The sequence below is a fragment of the Hermetia illucens genome, chromosome 1 (assembly GCF_905115235.1).
Source record: "Hermetia illucens chromosome 1, iHerIll2.2.curated.20191125, whole genome shotgun sequence".
Classification (NCBI taxonomy): Eukaryota; Metazoa; Arthropoda; class Insecta; order Diptera; family Stratiomyidae; genus Hermetia; species Hermetia illucens.
Genome location: NC_051849.1, coordinates 19,833,946 through 19,854,506, shown reverse-complemented (window position 1 = coordinate 19,854,506; position 20,561 = coordinate 19,833,946). Strand labels below are relative to the sequence as shown.

Genomic DNA, 20,561 nt, shown 5'->3' with positions numbered 1-20,561 from the left:
TGTTTGGTGGCAGGTTGATTGCAATATGATTAGGTGTCACTTGGGTCGCCCGTGACACCGTTGGGGCAACAGATTTCTACTTGCCCTTGGAATTTCGTTCCTCCTGCTGCGAGTTGTTGTAGAGCACTCTAATAGCTCTCATCATATTTTTTATGGCTTGGTGCACGTTGTGCTTGTCCTTAATGAACTCAGACAACTTCACTATTTTTGCACTAAGCGGTGTGAAGGGCAATTCCTCTGCTTCAGGGCTCTGCTCTCCATGATTCCTAACCAGATTACTACTTTTTAATAGTCCTTCCGTTTTATCTTTTTTGATGTTTGGCATTGACGGAGATCTCAAAGTTGACGAACTTCTTCTGAATGGGTCCTGGAGTACCCCCTACTGCTGCTCCTCTTGGATATGTGCGGTCGGTCTTGTTGCTATTTTTGTCGTCCAGTGATCTGCTTTCAATTCATCCTTTTTCGATTTTGCTACTGGTGTTCTTGGCAGAGTGGTACTTCGCTTAAACACTTCCTTTTCCAAATCTAAAACACTTTTAGCATTAGATGCCACGGTGGCCAAGTTGTCAACCAAAAAGCCGCCAGTACTGGAGTTCGGAGCTCCCGCACCGTAAGTCCCCTCTTTCTCACGTCTTCCATATTGGTTTTATGTTCTGGGTATCCTTCCCATACCCATTTTGATCCGTGGACCAGAGTTGAGCAAACACTAGTCCATGCAGAGCCAGAAAAGAAAAGTGCATGAACACATATTTGCACATCAATAGGTATGCCCCAAGCTGGGGTCACGCCTGACGGGAGATCTGGCAACTCCTCACAAGATAGACTGTCCGTCTGTCTGTCTGTCTGTCCGTCACACATTTTTCTCGGAGAAGCGATTAACACCAAATTTGGTAGAAAGGTGGGAACTGTGAACGCTCACGCAAGCAGCAAGTTACATCCTGTTACGTCGAATTTAAAGGGACATGCAAAAGGGGGATGTAAATTTTTAGGTTAGTACTTTCCGAAACTGGTCGGGGACTGTGTTGAAAAGGCGAGGAGTTCGGGGGGTCGAAATTGATCATTTATTTAAGGGGGCCATTCTCATCCCTAAAAGCTGTCTGGCGTCCTGACCTATGCCATCGCTCCATCTTAGGCAGGGTCTGCCTGGTCTTCTTTTTCTTTCATAGATATTGCCCTTATAGACTTTCCGGGCAAGATCATCCTCATCCATACGGATTAAGTGACCCGCCCACCATAACCTATTGAGCCGGATTTTATCCACAACCTGACGATCATGGTATCGCTCATAGATTTCGTCGTTATGTAGGCTACGGAATCGTCCATCCTCATGTAGGGGGCCAAAAATTCTTCGGAGGGTTCTTGTCGCGAACGCGGCCAGGAGTTCGCAATTCTTCTTGCTAAGAACCCAAGTTTCCGAGGAATACATGAGGACTGGCAAGATCATTGTCTTCTACAGTAAGAGCTTTGACCCTATGGTGAGACGTTTCGAGCGGAACAGTTTTTGTAAGCTGAAATAGGCTCTGTTGGCTGACAACAACTGTGCGCGGATTTCATCATCATAGCTGTTATCGGTTGTGATTTTCGGCCCTAGATAGGAGAAATTATCAACGGTCTCAAAGTTGTATTCTTCTATCCTTATTCTTCCCGTTTGACCAGTGCGGTTCGATGTTGTTGATTGGTTGGTTTTCGGTGCTGACGTTGCCACCATATACTTTGTCTTGCCTTCATTGATGTCCAGCCCAAGATCTCGCGCAAATTACCGCCTGCTCGATCTGTATGAAGGCAAACTTGTTGCTTCTTTGAAAAGTGAAGACTATGAATGTCAATATCACCCGAAAGTGGATACTCTCACATAATATTATATATGGATATATTACGTGCTCTGGCTAGAGTCAGGCTGCGGACACTGGGTAAACCGTTCTTTGGGGACCTCAGAGAGATTTCTAGCTGCAGGGTCGGAGAGCTGCTTTCCTTCGTGAATGCTACGGGCTGGCTCTGAAGATCCGAGCCGGCTGGACTCTGCCTCCCTGCTCCCATAACAACAGTCACGGTTTTAGGAGTTTGTGGCATCAAAACGGCGCACCAAAGCGCTAATTGGACTCCTCGGAGCGACCACTAATACCTACCTACCATTACGTGCTACGTACTAAGAAATACACAAAACCTTTCATACCTGAATCGTCCAGCTACCGATTTCCCGACTTTTTTACTTTTTATATTTACCCCAACTACTCTACAGTACTTTGCTTACATAGTATACAATGTTTACGTTTAATTCGAAAAGTTTAAAGGCTAAATTCCCATTAACTTAAAATTCCTTTCATTTCAGACGCTGACGAACGAAACGATATGATTACAGGTGAAAATGGCAACCTCACAGAAAATCCCCGAACGGAAGGTCGAAATGAAGTAAACAACGGAAATGATACTGCTGAAAGCAATATAACAGACGAAAAGTCCCTGGCTAGGGCCGGGAAGGAATCGGACATAATCCAGTCGGGGAATGAAGGCAAACCAAAAGTTTCTGCAGACACTTTACTAGGCGTTTCCACATCCGAACAAGAGCAAATTACACTGATGCCATCCGATACTGAACGACTTCATTCTCAATTCTCCCAAAGCTGTTTTGATGGCAAGAATGCAACTTCCGCTAATCCTGCGGTTGAAACTGAATCAACAAACATTGGAGGGAACACTCAGGATGCGGCCTCCTCTTTAAAACACCAGCACACCGAACGTCCTGAAGTCGTCATAAAAGCTTCAGGTGATAGTTATAACACGGGGACCATGAGCTACATAGCAAACAATGCAAATAACAGACCAAAAATTGCCATCGATAACTTCACTCCCAAAAGCGAAGTGCAACAGTCACTTGAGATGTTGAACGTAGATTGCAAGGAGAGGCCCTCATCGTCCTTGGGACCGTCGGGCGATACTAAGGCCAACAGCAGTAGTTTTGTTGGGCAAAGTCATTTCCCTAGTTTGCATGCAAGTGGAACGAGTAAGGAAATGAGTCCCAGCCCAAGTTCGATAGGACAATTAGCCACTACAACAGATCCACCTGCTCTTCAGACACAGGATGAACTGCACCAAAGCAGTAAATAGACTTAGAGAACATGAAGACTATTTTGTATGCCTGATTTTCTTCAGAACTCCCTTGTTAGGGCACAGTTTGTGGTGTTTAGATCTGATTCGTCCCTTCCTTTTTGGTTTCTATCTAACTTTCGGTTCTCTTCACCTTTCCTCCCTTCTTTCATCTCCTCTTTAAAAACAGACACGGCGGCTAACAATATCCTCAAGTAGTATCTGCACGTACTAAATATTAGCTGCGACGAGTCCAAGAAAAAGTTGACTTCATCCAATAATTCATCTGTGTCCTAGTCCGTTGGCCGCATTACTCAAGGCTTGTTTTATGAACTCTATCAAACTCCTTCGATGAAATCTCTCTATCGAAGGACAATATTTCTGTTTCGGGATCTGTACTGTCATATTATGTGTGGGTGTAGCGTGTGGAGCAATGGAATCAAGTCGAATGGGTAAAGGACACGAAGGAAAGTATCAATGCAATACGTCGTAAACAGGAATTTAAACTAAACGATCCAATCGCGATCCTGTTCAACCGAACAGATCGGAAGAACACACGCTAAGCAATGTGATTTTTTACAGTTTGCCGCTGAGCTTTTAAATTATTATGATACTACGCGGTAGTTAATTTTTTACTAGGATTGATTATGAATAATTTGATTTTGCAATTTTCTTTTGTGTTTATTATATTCATATGCAGATGTATGTACTTTACTCGGTAAGTTTCTAGTGAATTTTCCCAAAATTTTTAAGTTTTATTTTGATATAATAATGAAATGTGGATTTACGAGAAGAATTCAAAACGCTTTGTGGTTTAAGCGTAAGAGAAACGTTATATATACTAGAATTATTTTCAATGGAAAAAGAAATGAAAAAAATATGTAAATGTAAATGAAGAGAATAAAGTGCATTCTATAAGGACACGGCATTTTACTTTATCCAAGCGGCCATCAAAGGTATTCAAACTATGGTTCTCCTCCTGTAAGTTAAGGAATCACTCACAATATATGTTTAGTGCACGGGCCACCGTTTTTAGGCTAAGCAATCAGTATGGCGGTCAAAGGGTAATATAAGTCCCAGGGCGAAACTTGGATTGGTACCCATGATGGAGCATAAAACCTGGGAAACGCCTGCTGAACCAACCCCAACAGCTCTACTTCTTCTTTTTCTTCAGCCTTTTTCCCGTTCACAAGCGGGGTCGGCTCGTCGTAATCGGTTTCCCCATTTGGCTCTATCGAATGCCTGCTCTGGGTGCGATCTCGGGGCTTTTAAATCCCCAACCAGCGTATCAAGTCACCGTTGTTTCGGCCGGCCTTTTGGTCGCTTACCATCGACTTCAATGTTCAGACCAATCTTGTCAAGTGAATTCTGGTTAGCACGAATTGCGTGACCATACCATCGAAGGCGCCTCTCTCGCAATATTTCCACGATCGGTGCAATCCCATATCGATTGCGGATATCCTCACTTCGGATGTGATCAAAACGTGTCACGCCACTAGTCCAACGCAACACCTTCGTCTCCATTACCGCAAGACGCCGTACATTATCTTTCATAGTCGGCCAACACTCAGAACCATAGAGGGCAACATGGCGGTAAATTTTAGTGCACTACAATTTGCCAGGTACATTGTGGCGATGGTTTTTGTGCACTTGGATTGTTCATGGTGCGCGTTTGATGTTGGTATGTTGGCCTCTGACTTGTTACTTGGTGCACTACCATTATTATCTGGGGCACATCATTATTATCTAGTGCACTACATATATATGTTATCTGGTGCACTTTTATCATTTCGTCGATGTGATTGTCCATTCAACAACTTTTCGCTAGTATACGCTGCATTCTGACAGCTTTTTGGTGTCTTCTTTTAGCTGCTGGGTGCATGGCTGAGGCTGGCTGTATGTTTTATGCCAGCCCATGATGGCTTTTCGCTGCCTGCTATGCACTCTGATCATTTTATTAATGTGTTTTGGCGATTGAGAGGTGCACACCAATTGTTTGTCGATGCAGTCTCGCATTCGGTGGATCTTACCCATCCTCCGCTATCGCATCCAATTACTACGCATTCATCTGTATATACACTAATTGTTTTACAAGTAAATCTGTTCCTCAATTATATGAAAATCCCCTTATCCCTTCAATGTTTTAATGTACTATTTATTGTGCAATTATGACTCTTAAAATTGCAATTTATTCCTGCTTATACTTTATATGATGAAGCCTTACACACCTAGATGCTCATCCTGCCGAGACAAAGAGGGAAATCTGATTTCCGAGAGAATGGGCATATTGGAGTGATGGGTTGAGTACTTTGATGAGCTACTGAACAACCAGAACATCGGTGAGTTGGAGGTCCCGCCAACTGAAGACGACGGACAAATACTGCCACCACCAAGTTTAGGAGAAACAGTCCGTGCAATTCATCGGCTTAAAAATCATAAGTTGCCAGGAGCCGATGGAATTACAGCCGAATTGGTATGAGACAGCGAATCAATGCCTGACGATTGCCAACGAGGCATTATCTGTCTCATACATAAAAACGGAGATATCACACAGTGCAGCAATTATAGAGGTACCACATTGCTGAATACCATCTATAAGATATTCTCCGCTATCTTGCTAGGCCGGATAGCCCCATGCTCCCAGAACATCATTGGCCCATACCAAAGAGACTTCACTCTAGGCAAATTAGCAACAGATCAGATTTTCTCTCTGCGGCAAGCGATGGAAAAATTGTTGGAATATGGACATCAGTTGGAACATCGACTTTAAAACCGCCTATGATAGCATAGCCAGAGTAAAACTGTGCACGGCCATGAGAGAATTCGGTATCCCGACGAAATTAATAAGACTGACTAAGCTGACCCTGACCAATGTGCGAGGCCAGATAAAAGCAGCAGGATCACTCTCAAAACCATTCAACATCAACAACGGTCTACGACAAGGGGATGTTCTATCATGCGTCCTCTTTAACCTGGCCCTCGAGAAAGTGATCCGTGATGCTGAGGTAAATGCAAGAGGTACGATCCTCTTTAAGTCCACCCAACTACTGGCCTATGCTGACGATATCGACATCATGGGAACAACCACCCGAGACGTACAAACTGCCTTCATCCAGATCGATCAGGCGGCGATTGGCGCGAGATCTTGGGCTGCACATTAATGAAGGCAAGACAAAATATATGGTGGCAACGTCAGCACCGAAGACGAATCAACCAACAACATCAAACCGCACTGGTCAAACACAAACACGAAGAAGAATAAGGATAGGAGAATACAACTTTGAGACCCTTGACAATTTCTCCTATCTAGGGTCGAAAATCACAACCGATAACAACTACGATGATGAAATCCGCGCACGGTTGTTGTCAGCCAACAGAGCCTATTTCAGCTTACAAAGACTGACGCTCGAAACGTTGCGAACTCTTGGCCGCGTTCGAGAGAAGAATCCTCCGAAGAATTTTTGGCCCCCTACATGAGGATGGACGATTCCGTAGCCTACACAATGGCGAAATCTATGAGCGATACCATGACCGTCCGGATATGGATAAAATCCGGCTCAATAGGTTACGGTGGGCGGGTCACTTAATCCGTATGGATGAGGTTGATCCAGCCCGGAAAGTCTTTAAGGGCAATATATATATGGTAGAAAAAGAAGACGAGGCAGACCCTGACTAAGATGGAGCGATGGCGTAGGCCAGGACTCCAGACAACTTTTCGGGATATCGAATTGGTGGACCTCGGCGCAAAACCGGGATATCTGAAGTTTATTATTAAGGCAGGCCTAGACCGGATACCGGTTTTGCGCCGTTGATGATGATGATTATACATTGGGCACTACACCGTTGTCAGCTAATGTGTGCATTGAGGTGCTTGCAGGGCAAACAAAGTGAGTCAACGACTAAAACAAGACTTATAGAAGCTCAAAATAGCCAGAAGTCGGCTAGAGGCTAGATCAACCGACTATCTCGATGTGAGCATATGCTAACTCGAAGCAAACACTAATGAAAAAGTTACCTGAAACAATTCCCTAAGCCACTTAAATACATTATTTTTGCCGACATCGACATTCAAACTTTGGCCGAGATGCTGACTGATTATTTGTTAATTGTTAGCTGCTTTTTTTTTGTTTACAGAGTTTACTTTAGTGTGTCACGCAACTTCCATGCAGTCAGCTGTGTGGAGCGAACGTGTGGAACGTTAAGTTCCCATGGAGCCCACAGCCTACTGCCTGTGTTGCGCTTAACACGCCTTATTTCAATTTATTATTTTGATTATAACAATCTGTTTTGGACGATTGTAGTAGTTATCTTCCAGTTTTTACAGTTTGCTCTCAACCTATTCTCGACAATTTTCTTCCCCATGGAGTTTGTCCACTTTTATTTCGCCAGTATAGAAATATGGCTGCCGTAAGCCCATATGTGGGGCATATCATGTCAACTAGATCTGCTTGCCATCACTGTCGGTTCCGGGCAATGTGCTTTAATTCCCTCCACGATTTTCGCATAAGCTTGCATCCCTCGTCCACTGTTCTACTTTACATCATTCTAGACCAGTTCACTCATCGGTAATCCTGTGATAGTGAATTCAATTGCATGGCATAACCTGCAACGCAGTTGGATCGCTTCTTTAGTGTGTGACTTAAGCGGCAAACACAATTACGATGCGGGCGGAATGCGGAAGGGAGAAGCTACGGACCGCAGGCAGCTTCAATATACAACAAAGATTTCAGGTCGACAACATTCTGATCACAGATTACGCCATTTGCAATTTGGCAGCGCCTTTTGTTTTCGGCTGCTACTTTTGAACGTAATTCATTTGAATGAATTCGTTTTGAGAACTGCTAATTATTAATGCCACTTGCATTAGTCCCGTCGCCCATATCCCTTTCGCCTATCCCCCTAACGGAATATTTCGGATTCGTTAACGTATCGCAGGATTTCCGTTAATGGATGTGATGCTGCCGGTCGCAACTGGAGAACATCGGCACCAAAGATCTGATGCCTGATGCGTCCTTAGGCGGGGCATTCACATAGGAAATGCTCCGCGGATTCCGCTTCCTTATTACAGAAGGGGCATGTATCATCTTGAGTAATTCCTATTCTGAACATATGCCCAGCTAGTGAATTATGGCCTGTCAGAATACCCACAAAACACCTGGAAGTCCTCCCGCTTTTCGACAGGATAAACTTTGCGGTACGCATGTTCGGTTCTGGCAGAAAAAGTTTGGTGTGTCGAGCAGCATTTAGGCTTTTCCCACCTGTCATCGTGGGAAACTTGTTCCCACTTTTTGAAAGCAGACTTAGCCAATGCTACTGATACTCCAATTGCTGGTTCCGGTCCCGGCATAGGGGATATTGACCCCTCTTTCGCTAACGCATCCGAGATTTCATTTCCCTCTACGCCACAGTGACCAGGTATCCCGAATAGTTCCACCGTATTGAATCTAGATATAGAGTTTAAACGGTTTCTGCATTCCTGCAAGATTTTCGAGGAGATCAAAGCACTACTCAATGCCCTCAATGCAGCTTGGCTATCAGTGGAGTTCGTATAGTAATGAGTCGATCAGCATACTCCACAGAAATGGCGAAAGCACACCTCCTTGGGGGCAGGCCTTCGTTGTCTCTGCAGTCAGATAGTGATCGACACCCACCTCAGCGCACAGCAATCTCTGCGTTAGCAAAGCATGGATTCACTTAATAAAAGCATCATCAACACCATTCTCTCTGGCGGTATCACAAAGTTTTTGATAAAGGCGCACAGTCAAACGCCCCTTTAATGTCCACGAACACACCCATCGCGTATTCACCATTCAAAGTTTCATACTCTATTTTTCTGACCAAAGAATGAAGAGCAAACTCACACTCACTTCCACGCTGGTAAGCATGTTTGTTTTCAATAAGTGGGTGCAACCTAAGTCCGTTTGCACGAATATGACGCTCCACCAGTCTCTCCAAACCTTTTAGCAAGAATGAAGTTTAGCTTATCTGTCTGAAGTTCTTTGGATTAGAATAGTCATCTTTCCCACGTTTCGGTATGAAGACTACCTTAACCTTTTGCCAAGAGGAAGGCACGCAGCCCAGAACAAGATACCCTCGAAAATTATTTCGTATGTGCTTTGAAATGTTCTAAAGACACTATGGCAGCTCTCACTTTTTCATGGATAACACCGCTTTCGCAGTATTCGAGTTCCCCTTGCAGCAATTGCGTGTTGAAGGGGTTGTAAGGACCGTCAACTCTCCCCCTCCCACTTCTCTCACCCGTTCTCCCGTTCCACCCCTGACAGTATACTCTAAAGGAGTCTCGTATCGAACACCTAACGAGCCTCTTATATTCACGCTGTGAGTTCCTGAAATTTAACCAGTCTTCGTTCTTATTACTTTTGCAAGCCCAGTTCAGATGCCGCCTGGTTGATTTCCTGAGTTTTTGCAGTTCGGGAAATAGGACAAGCCTCTTCATAGCACTCTAAAAGTGTGCAGTTGAGAGTTTTCAATTCATCTTCCAGCGCCAAAGAAGTCCTTAGTCGCCTAGGGAACTGTACTTTATTGTCAAGAAGTCCGTTGAACTTTGTCTAATCCGTTTTCCTAGGGTTCCGTCTTTGTACTGCAGATTGCTCGCCTGCAATAGTCAAAATTGAATTCTAGGTATCGGTGATCTGACAGTGGGACCTCGTCTAGCACTCGCCTACTCTACAACTTTGAAGTGCAGATTGTTAGGTCAATTACTTCACTTCTTCTTCGCCCCACTAACATAGGGGCGCACCCTATGTTCCCGGTCATCAGACCAGCTGAAGTGATAAAATCAAACAGCTTCTCTCCTCTTGGATTGCATTAGCTACTGCCCAACAAATATGCTGAGCGTTCGCATCACAACCTATTAAAAGTTCAAGGTCACTTGATTCTGCATACACTCCCACATCCTTTAGTTCTTGCGTCGGCGGAGGGCACAAAGAATTATAGGGTAAGTAGGCAGAGGCAACTATAACGTTTCTCCTCTTACCATTAACCTGGTTTTGTAAGTTGACCGCAACAACTGGGAACAGAATTGTCTCAGCATCGTTGCCTCTAACAATTTTGACATCAGAACACAGGCCCTCGGTCTCGAGGATCTTTCACCAAAGAAGATCCTGGTCCCCTTGACTGATCCAATACCACAGATTCTGTTAAAACGAACCCATGGCTCTTGAACCAGAAACATATAAGGGCAGTCCGGCAACTTTGCCAGCTTTGGCACCAGTAGATAGATAGGAAGAAGCTTTGGCATGCTGTAGGTTGATTTGACTAACTCTTATGTTTGTAACCATAAGTGCATTCTAATATGAAAACCGCCGCTAACTGAAAAGTCTGCTGCGTTCAGTGTGGATCTCACCGGCGTTACCAGCTTGTCCTCACCTTCCACCGAAAGTTCCGCATTCTTGCGTCCGATTTCTCTGGATATCGCCACACTTGGTGATGTAGTAACGTTTATGTCCTCATTCCCAAGAAACTTCGCCTTCTTTCGCAGTGCCTTCCTTTGTCGTCGTCTGGAAGCCCTCCCAGGTTTACGGAGTCTGGGCTGCATGGATCTATTTTCACATACCGGCGTTAGACCAGTTGGGTCCACATTACCAGCTTCCCTATCTTGCGTTTTTCCGGGTACGGGCGGAAGAGAAGGTTCTGATAGGCAAGCCTGTTGTTCCTTCTCCTTTGCGGCTGAAGTTTCCTTCTGTCGAGTCTTCTTCTCCCGTATTTTAGATGAGTTATGTAACAGTGTTACCGACCGACCGGCCGTAGTCAGATTTCTAGTTCCTCTCATTGAGGGAGTTGCTGTACTATCCTTTTTGGCTGACCACGTCGTAGGCAGCGATTGTAGGTTTTCAACTGAAGTGGAGAGCCTGTCTTGCACAGATCTCCTCGTGGGGGAACATGAATTAGGTGAGGTCTCCAAAATCCGTGCCTCGGCCACGACCTGATTTCTCAGAGTCGTGGGTTGATTCGAAGTCAGTGACTTCATACCGCTTGGAGAGTTACAATCCTTTGTTTCCATCTTCATGTGTTTTTGGAGACTCTTAGTGGTAAACTACCACAAGCTCCCCCACCATGATAAGGTGGTGTCCGAGGGGGCCGTTGATGATGATGATGACCATACCGCCTGAATACGGTCTCCTTCGCCACATGACTGCTAAAATAACGAAGGACGATTTTAATATCATACTTAAGACAGGCTTCGAGAGTGTACTCTACTTCCTTCCTGACTCTGCAGTCTCCTCTGTGGGGGCTTATATTTCGAAATTTGCCTTACAAACGCGGAATTGTTAGACCGTTTTCGTTGCTGGGTTCGTCATTCTAAAATCCATCCAGTCCGAGGCTCATGACTTCGTAGCTTCGGTTTTCCGTTTGGGGTTGTCAGCTCTACCCAGGGGACCCCCAGCCTGGAGGACCATTTGTTGCAATTTGAGAGTAAATATCCACTGACATAAGCTGAGATGATGAGCGGGAAATATGCACTGGGTTGGCCTTCCAGCAGTTGTATTATGTATACATACCATAAACATGGTGGTAAGGGTAGTAAGAATCTTATTAACATTCCGCATACTAATGGTCGGATGAACGACGAGTAAATATGCCTTGAGTCTTTCCTGGAAAGTATCGTCTTCGTGGTAGAAACAGTCAACCTCGAAGCCCTTCCAAAAGATTCTTTCACCTAAATAAATTTTTGGAAGACTGTGGGTTTCGCTTCCAATTGAGTAGTATAATTTCACATTAGAATAACACAAAATAAGGATTAGGTTACAATGCGTACAAATGTCAGCATATGTATCCATTTTTAACAGTTCCCAAATGCAACCTCATACGGGAAGCAAACCAATGAAATCATTATCCTGCGTAGCTAACTGTAATATCATCGTTCATTAATATTCCTCGGAACCGGAATTCCGTCTTTAGTTATAGGCAGGAGACCTCGCCCAGCACAAAGTATCAGAAAACAGTAAACACATTGTATGTGAACTGTGTGTGTACTTATGACATTATGGAAATGTCCCGAAATTCAATTTGAATATATTAAATCTTCATGGCAACTTTCATCCTCATGAAGTCACTTTTCGTCTGTCCTCAATTCGAATTTCGACATCCCGCCGAGATACATAGTCACCTATGTATGTCCTTGCAAGGATCTATTCACATACGGACTCGTATGCGTACATACGTGGAATGTGAAGCGAATCAGGATAATGTTTTCTCAATTTTTTCCTCCTTGCAGTACAGATATTATTGACTCCTTATTATTATCCTTGTGAGTGGTTCATTGGAATGTTGCAGAGTTTTCAATTCAACGATTTTCCGTTTTCGGTGCGGACGGAATGAGAATGATATGTTTGTGTGATGGAAGCGTGATGTAAGGGGTCCAGGAAGAGGTAAAGTGGGGGTGCGGGTGAGCTATGGAAATTTTATTAAAAAAGGAGCCTGTGTCCGATATCAGAAGTATATTCCAAACAAGCTTCGATCTCCGTACGTTTGCGGATATACATATGTACACATTCGGCACGGGAGTAGTAGAGTCATATTTGGATATTAAAATTACTTCTTTGCCATCCATAGATACCATTCCGGTGGATATTCGTTTCCGAGATACAGGAAGCCTTCCTCATCTTTCACTTGGGCGTCAAGTTGAAAAAAGTTTCTCCCTGGAGTATAGTAGGCGATATAGGAGTATTTCAGGCAATTTTTGAGGAAATTCTCTAATGAGGACTGTGGTTGGATGAGACGTAAAACCACAGATTCTACCTTAGGATCAATTTACGGCAGATTTTTCCATAAATGGCCTGCAAAAGTTCTTAAAAATGAAATTCTCTTTTCTCGGAATTTGATAAATGTCATATGAGGTTTACTGTTACCACTTATTGACGAAAAATGGGTCTCCGCAGCTAATTATCTTGGTATTTTCTAAAAATTTCTCTTATTCCGTTGTTTCCAAATCCGCATGAATGAATCCATCTTAATTAACTATAGAAATACGAGCTGACCCCGCTTGTGAATGAGACAAAAGCTGAAGAAAAAGAAGAAATAACCTTTAATATCTGATATCTTGAAATTCCGATTTTAATTTGCATCATATTCTCTATTTCCAGAAAAAAATGATATCACGTTTCACAACTTTTAATGATTTTTTTGTTTCTCGGTAGACGGTTTTGTGGTAACTGCGTGTGTGTACAGTTCGGACTTCTGATTTCACCAGCGCCTAACGAAGGGTGCAGTAAGGGCTGAAATACCCGACGAGACCTCGGGATCCCTAAACGGAGAGAAGGAGTCGCAAAACGAAGCGGTACCTGCAACGGAGACGGGAACCCAGATAGTACCACGCAATGCTGTAGTTGAGGAAAGAGGGACAGTGGAAACTAGCCAAATGGTTTCGAATATAAGCCGAGTGGGAGGGCTGTCGAATACTCTGCCGCAGGCTGAAGAGGAAAGGCTTATTAAGAAATGCGCAGCAGTTGTGAAACGCAGAGGTTCGGCGATGTTCCTTCAGAAAAACGACAGCAAAGGGATGGAAAACGGGCTGAGGGAGCTGGAGGAGCCCCTGGACAGAATTTCATATAATTGCCGAACATGCGCCAAACGAGTCGCAGACAGCCCATTGCAAAGCGAACTGGGGGAAAACAAAGGGGGGAAGAGGCATCTAAAGAAGACTTCACTCATATACTCTCTAGGGTTCAAAAGAAGAAAGCGAAGAGGGACAAGAGACAATAACACGCCGCATCATCAGAAAAACCCCTGCTTAAAATTAAGGCGGACACGAAGGACGGAGCACCAAATAAAAGATGGGGAGACGAAGGAGGACTAGACCGCCAGCTTGCTTACTAAGCCGACGGAACGGCAAAAATTGAAAAGGCGATGTCCGAAAATGAATACGCCTTAGGCGCATTCATGGACATCGAAGGTGCCTTCAATTATGCCTCATTCGCGGCAATTTGTCATGCGGCAAGACAGCATGGAATCGAACCGCTGCTAATCAGTTGGATCCTTCACATGCTAGAGTGGAGAAAAATCCTAATATCGGTCGGCCAGAAGTCTATTGAAGCAGGATGTCTCAGAGGCTGCCCACAGGGAGGGGTTTTCTCTTCACTGTTATGGCTCTTGGTAATGGATGCCCTGCTGTGGCTCCTGGAGGACAAAAAGGTCTTTGCGCAGGCATTTGTTGACGACCTAGCTGCAAGAATTACCGGCAAGTTTGCGGACACAGTATGTGATCATTATCTCTGCATGTAATCCACAGCTGGTGCCTCCGCATGGACTCACGGTGAACGCTAGGAAGACTGGACTAGTTATGTTCACTAGGAACGTCAGGTGGGGCAGCTATACGCTACCCATTTTAGCGGGGGCGGAAATCCAGCTGGCACAAACAGTCAAGTACTTAGGAGTACATTTCGACTCCAAGTTAACGTGGAAGCATCATATCCAGGAACAATATCAGAAATCCTGCAGATTGCTTCGGTGCTGTAGGCATGCGATAGTTAAGACCTGGGGACTTTCACCCAAACGGATATACTGGATGTATACATCCATAATAAAACCTATTTTGATGTATGCATGCATCGTCTGGTGGCCAAGACTGAACTTTGCTAACAGCAGGAAGCTGCTAACGCAGATTCAGAGACTTGTTTGCCTAAGTATTACTGGAGCAATGAGTACTACGCCAACTGCGGCACTTGAAGCTATCCTAAATTGACCCCCCATTCACTTGGAGGTGAAACGGAAAGCGGCCAACCACGCATGTAGGCTCGATACCATTGAGGCGTGGAAAGGCGGCCAATCAAACGGTCATGCGCCTATCTGGAAATTCATTGGCAAACATCCGGTAGCCCTGATGCCGACCGATCATATGGTTTCCTGATTCGTCTTTGAAAAGACATACACTGTCGTAATCACCGAAAGAGAAGAATGGTCGACAAGTGGCCATGAGTCTTTTCAGATTACAGACCTAATAATCTTCACCGACGGGTCAGTCATGGAGGATGGATCGGGTGCAAGGGTGTTCTCGGAGAATCCGATTATAGAACTGGCCCGACCCCTCGGAAAAATGATGACCATATTCCAGGCGAGATATATGCCATTTCATTGGCAACAGAAGAATGTCTGCGACAAAAATGGAGAGGTCGCACCATTTGAATCTCTTCCGACAGTCGGGCGACATTATCAGCACTAAATGGCATGGTGTGGAGTTGTCATCAGGTGCTGCTGAAACTTAGTCGACTGAACGAAACATTCCTGATGTGGGTGCCGGGGCACTCTAACATCGCCGGTAATGAGGAGGCTGACAGACTGGCTCGCCGAGGGTTTGGATCCACAATGACGGGGCCAGAACCAGCTCTTGGAATCCGACCATCTACTGTCAAGTCTACGCTGAAGGGGTCAAATTGCAAGGTTTCACGCAACCGAGTGGAGAAATTTGGACTCTTGCCGGCAAGCGAAAATCCTTGTGAAAGAGCCTAGGGCCACTAGAGGGCTTTTGACGGGACACTGCCCCTTAAACTACCATATGGAAAAGATTAGGGTAGTGGTTTCGGCTATGTGCAGCCAATGTAAGGAGGAGTAGGAGACGGCCCTGCACTTTTTATGCAGCTGCCCGGCACCCTCAGATCTTAGACGAAGACACCTTGGCAAGGTTTTCTTCAATGAAGAATCTGCACACTCTCTGCCTCTGGAGAATGTTCTAAGATTCGCTAAAGCCTGCGAACACCGTAGACCATTGAATAGGCAACTTACGGGAATAGTACAATGTGCCTAACAATTGCCTGAGTGCTCGGAGCTGCGGCTCCCCCCAGTTAACTAAACTAAACTAAACTAAGCCGGCGGAAGGCAAGATTTTTGCGGAAGTCCTCAGTGAAATCCATTAAAAGATGAAACCCGAAGATAAGGGAGCAGAAGTATTTTCTAATCGCAAAACGAAGGGTGGTGGAGTCCTAGTCGAGCTAGGCCCCAGGCCAACAAATAAAGTTACTTTCTATGAAGCAGTTTCGATTTCCAGGCTGGAACCCACGTGTTCTCTGGAAATCTGAGACCTTGACTGCGTCCAGAAAAGAGTGAGATAGAAGAGACTATTAAACACGAATGCCCGGAGATAACCAAAGTCCGCATTGGCATCACCTCTGCGGACTTCCGCGTTCAAAATTCGCTGGGGTGGAAGTTGGCAAGCAATATGCGAGAAAATTTCTAAACATCGGGAAAATCAGAATTTGTTGGGTAGTGGGTAGGATGTTACAAATGTTTGCATTATGGGCACACGTCTACAACCGGTCGGGGACCTGACAGAAAGGAAACATGCCGTAAATGCGGTCAGTCGGCCCATAAAGTGAACACCTACAATGAAAAGGAAAGCGGGGTCGTATGCAGGGACCGTGGCGCATCTGATAGGAACGCTGCGCACACTGTGGACTCGGGGCGGTTCAGTCGTTAGAGCAGAACTGAAAAGTGCTAGGATGCAGTCAACATGATTCACATCCTACAAATCAATATACATCGGAGTGCAACTGCTCACGAGTTGCTAGCGCAGTTCGCTGTGGAGGCCAAAGCTGATTTAGTACTCATCAGTGAGCAGTACCGAAACAAGGTCTAATTTCCAGTTACCTGATATGTCAGTTTCCTTAACATGTCAGGCACTGCCATCATATGGGTTCGGGACGGCACTCTCCTTAGAGTTCTTACTCAAGGCCGAGAGGACGGCTTTGTCTAGATTTGGTGTTTAAGATAACATTTTTCAGTATTTGCCTTACGCGGAATGAGATTTTCGACACAGGCTTGATGCTTTGGAGGACTCTACTTTGAAACATTTCATCGTTTGTGCTGGAGTCGGAAGTGATTTATTGGTCTCCCGAATTTCAGCTTCAGGCATTAAGTAAGGTAAGTTTCCTTTTCAAAATTCTTTCCTCAGTTTCTCGTGGGAACAATCGTGCAGTGATTTTGTGGTGACGTTTTAGTTTTGAGCTTGGGAAGAAGAACCCCATTGAGTGTGCAACAGCCATAGAAGATCGCATTGGTAGCATCCAAGAATTTCTGGTCGGAGTGTGTGCGAGAAATTTTCCCCCTAGCGTGTGCGTCGCTGACAGGACCCCTGGAAAAAAAACTAGGAAAAGAAAAACAAAAGTCTTTCGGTATATTTTGTTGCCTTAAATTCAGTAGTATTTCCGTGTACATATATGTTCTTCCTTCTTTTTGAATCAAGCAATTTTCTTATTAAGTAGAAAAAACAAAACCACAACAGATACACGCCATGCCGAGCTCGGATTGATTTCATTTTTATTTAAAATTTGTCTCTTTCCTTATTTATTTTGTAATATAGGATACCATGAATTTAAGCTAATTTTTTTTTGATTTGAGGACTTCCTTTCATTATCTTTCTCCTTGACCCGGCAAAACCTTACCAGAGAAATTCTCTAGATGATTACCTGAGGATGTCAAGAATGGGAGGGAACCTCAGAGGCCGGCCTCAATAAATATTTGAGGCAGAAGAAGTAACGATCGGGACTGTGATCGCGGCACTCGGGTCCGGAGGCTTACGGGTCCACGCGCGCGTTTGAGCCGTTTTTTTTGTTATTTTCCAAGTTTATCTAGCGATCGGGTTTTTTTCGTTAGGCCGTCGCGAATTCCTTTGTTTTATATTTTTAGATCCGGTGCGGACCGAAGCATCGGTATAGACATTTTAATTTTGTACTAATGACACGTTCGACCGAGCACTTTGATGAAGCTTCAGTATTTGCGGCGGACCTTCACGGTCAATTTCACCAACTTTTTAGGTTTCTGGGATAGCTCTTCCATCTAGTTTGTCTTCGGTCACTCAGGATGATCGCCAGATCCTCCTATTTCCTCAAGTTCATTACCAAATCAATCTTGGCCGAGGCACGCATTTTGGAGGCCTCACCAGATTCATGTTGCCCCACGGAGTAATTAGTGGAAGACAGGTTCTCCACTTTAGTGAAAAATCGGCACCCGGCACCCTTTCTGGTCAGCCAGGAAACTCTCTTAATGAGAGGAACTGGAAACGCGACTACGTCGGCTTGTCGGTGACACTGTTGCTAACTCTTCCAAACAACGGGAGACGGAGGCTCGACAGAAGGCTTGCTTGTCAGAATCTTCTCCTCCGCTTCTACCAGGAAAAGCGGAAAGGAATCGCATCATGTTACCGCGGGAACCTGTCGATGATTGTGAGGGAATACCTGAAACCATGCGAGTCACGCAGAGGGCAAAGGATGTCGAGGTGGATTGTGTGGAAACGATTGGTGCACCGAGGCAACACTCTTACTTCTTTCCTCGCATGCTTTGCAGTCTTGCACTGCTGGCATAGCACGCACTGTAATTAACTCAAGAATTAATGTCCATGTTCATGTGGGGTCAGAAATACTTAGCGGTGACTAACCAATTCGTTGTTCGAGTGCGAAAGATCATAAACGGCGTGAAATACTTTCTTTCAAAAATTGGCCGAAATATAAGGCTTTGGTCCTTTGTCGGAGGTCTCCCAGTGTATGTGTATTTTGAGTTGATCCACAAGCTTTGAAGAACTGCTTGTCCTTCTGTGCTTCGGCGATTGCTGAAAAATCGATGGTGGCGGGGATCTTGACCCCTGCAACACGTGACAAAGCGTCAGCAACCATGCTATCTTTTCCAGAGACGTCGTGAATGTCGGAAGTGAATTGCCTGATAAAGCTCAAGTGCCGAAGTTGGCGAGGGGATGCTTTGTCAGGGTTTTGTTTCAAAGCAAAAGTGAGTTATGGTCCGTGAACAATGTGAACGGCCTGCCTTCAAGGGAATATCGGAAGTATTTAGTTGCGAGGTACGCGGCCATAACTCACTACCATCGATGCTGTAGTTCCGTTGAGGAGGATTGAGCTGTTTGCAGAAGGAGTTCAACGGTTTTCAGATTTGATTCACTTTCTGGTGAATAGCAGCAGCCACGGCAATGTCTGAGGAATCGACGAATACGGCTAGGGTGCATCTTCCGGAGGGAATGCCAAAAATGTAGCATACACCAGTTGATGCTTGGTGGTCTTAAACGCCTGGACAGTCTCTGGGAGCCACACAATCAGACAAGAATCTTTGGTTTTCGGCTGAGACAGGAAGACGTTAAGGATGGATTGATGGGCGGCGGTCTTGGGCAAGAAATGACGATAGATATAACATGGTCAAGAACCTTCTCAGATCCTTAACAGTTTTTGGAAGCGGGAAGCTCGAAATCGCTTGCACTTTGGCTGGGTCCGGTTGGATGCTTTTAGATGTGATCAAGTGGCTGGAGAACCTCTCCTGCGATTATAGGAATTTGCAATTTTCAACGTTAAGTACTAGACAGGCCTGAAGGAGTCGTTGAAAATTGCACTCGAGGTACTCTAAATGCTGGGACTTAGAGGAAGACGCGCAAAGAACCTCATCCGAATATACGAAACAGAAGTGGAAGTTTCGCAGCACAGAGTGGATGAATCTCTGAAAGGTTTGCGCCGCGTTGCACAGTCGGAAAGTCATCTTAGCGAACTCGCAGAGTCTGAAAGTTCTGCATATTGCCGTTTTTGGAATGTCTTTGGGAGCTACAGGGATCTGATGGTATGCTTTGACTTAATCGAAGAGAGAAAATACGGCAGTTTGTGATAGAGTGCGCAAAATCATGGATGAGTGGAATGGGGTATCGGTCTGTAATAGTCTGAGCATTCAGGCGCCTGTTATAAAGTCTCCATTCCCCATTGGGCCATGTGAAGTGGCGAAGACCAACAACTGTCTGAAGGACTTTAAATACCTTGCTTAATAAGTTCTTCGAACTCTTTTCGCGCAACTGCGAGCTTCTGCGGTAACAATAGACGCACCTTAGAGAAAGACGGGGAGCCAGTAGTGTTGATTTGGTGCTGAACATCATGCTTAACGGGCTCAGAGAGACTACGCTCGGTAGTGATGTTGCGGTCTTTTCGAAAAAGTGCGCGAATACATGCGTCGGCACTGTCTACAAAAACGATGGACAGAGTGCTGGGTGAGCGAGATGAAACTTTTCCTGATGACCTAAAGGAAGTTGTGGGGGTCAAAGCGGAACCTATTATGTCTATCCGCTAGCAATCCATAGTGGCACAGGAAATCCGCGCCTAAGATGAGTGTGCCAATGTCCGCGATAATAAAGCGCCATGAAAATGCTCGTCGAAGTCCAAAACTCAAGTCTACCTGCCTGAAGTTATACGTGCGGGTCGAAGAAGAATTTGCTGCTGCAAGTTTTCACGGAAGAACCGAAACTTCAGCGCCTTTATAGACCAGGTAGTTGAGCCGGCGCGGCTCAAGGGGTCGTAGATTGTGAGTCGACGGGGTGGTGCATTTCGGATAGTAGTCGCCAGAACTCGCGGCACTCCCGAGGGCTCCCTTTGGGTAAAGCGCTACAAACAACAAGATTCGTCCTCAGCTCGTCTCGCCGAAAATGGAGAATAAAGTCAGGGAAATAGGATATCAGATTGCCATTCGTGCCAGAAGCCAAGTCCCAC

The 20,561-nt window shown here is 45.1% G+C and overlaps 1 protein-coding gene across 2 annotated transcripts in view; it reads left to right on the top strand.

Annotated features, from left to right (window-relative positions):
• LOC119653021 (membralin) overlaps positions 1-4,005 on the top strand; it is a 251,628-nt gene extending 247,623 nt beyond the window's left edge. For both annotated transcript variants that reach the window (XM_038057468.1, XM_038057464.1), the window contains one exon: positions 2,330-4,005. In XM_038057468.1, coding sequence (XP_037913396.1) covers positions 2,330-3,105 — 776 coding nt within the window. In that variant the 3' untranslated portion in view covers positions 3,106-4,005. The remainder of the gene's footprint in view (positions 1-2,329) is intronic.
• The last annotated feature ends 16,556 nt before the right edge of the window (positions 4,006-20,561 follow it).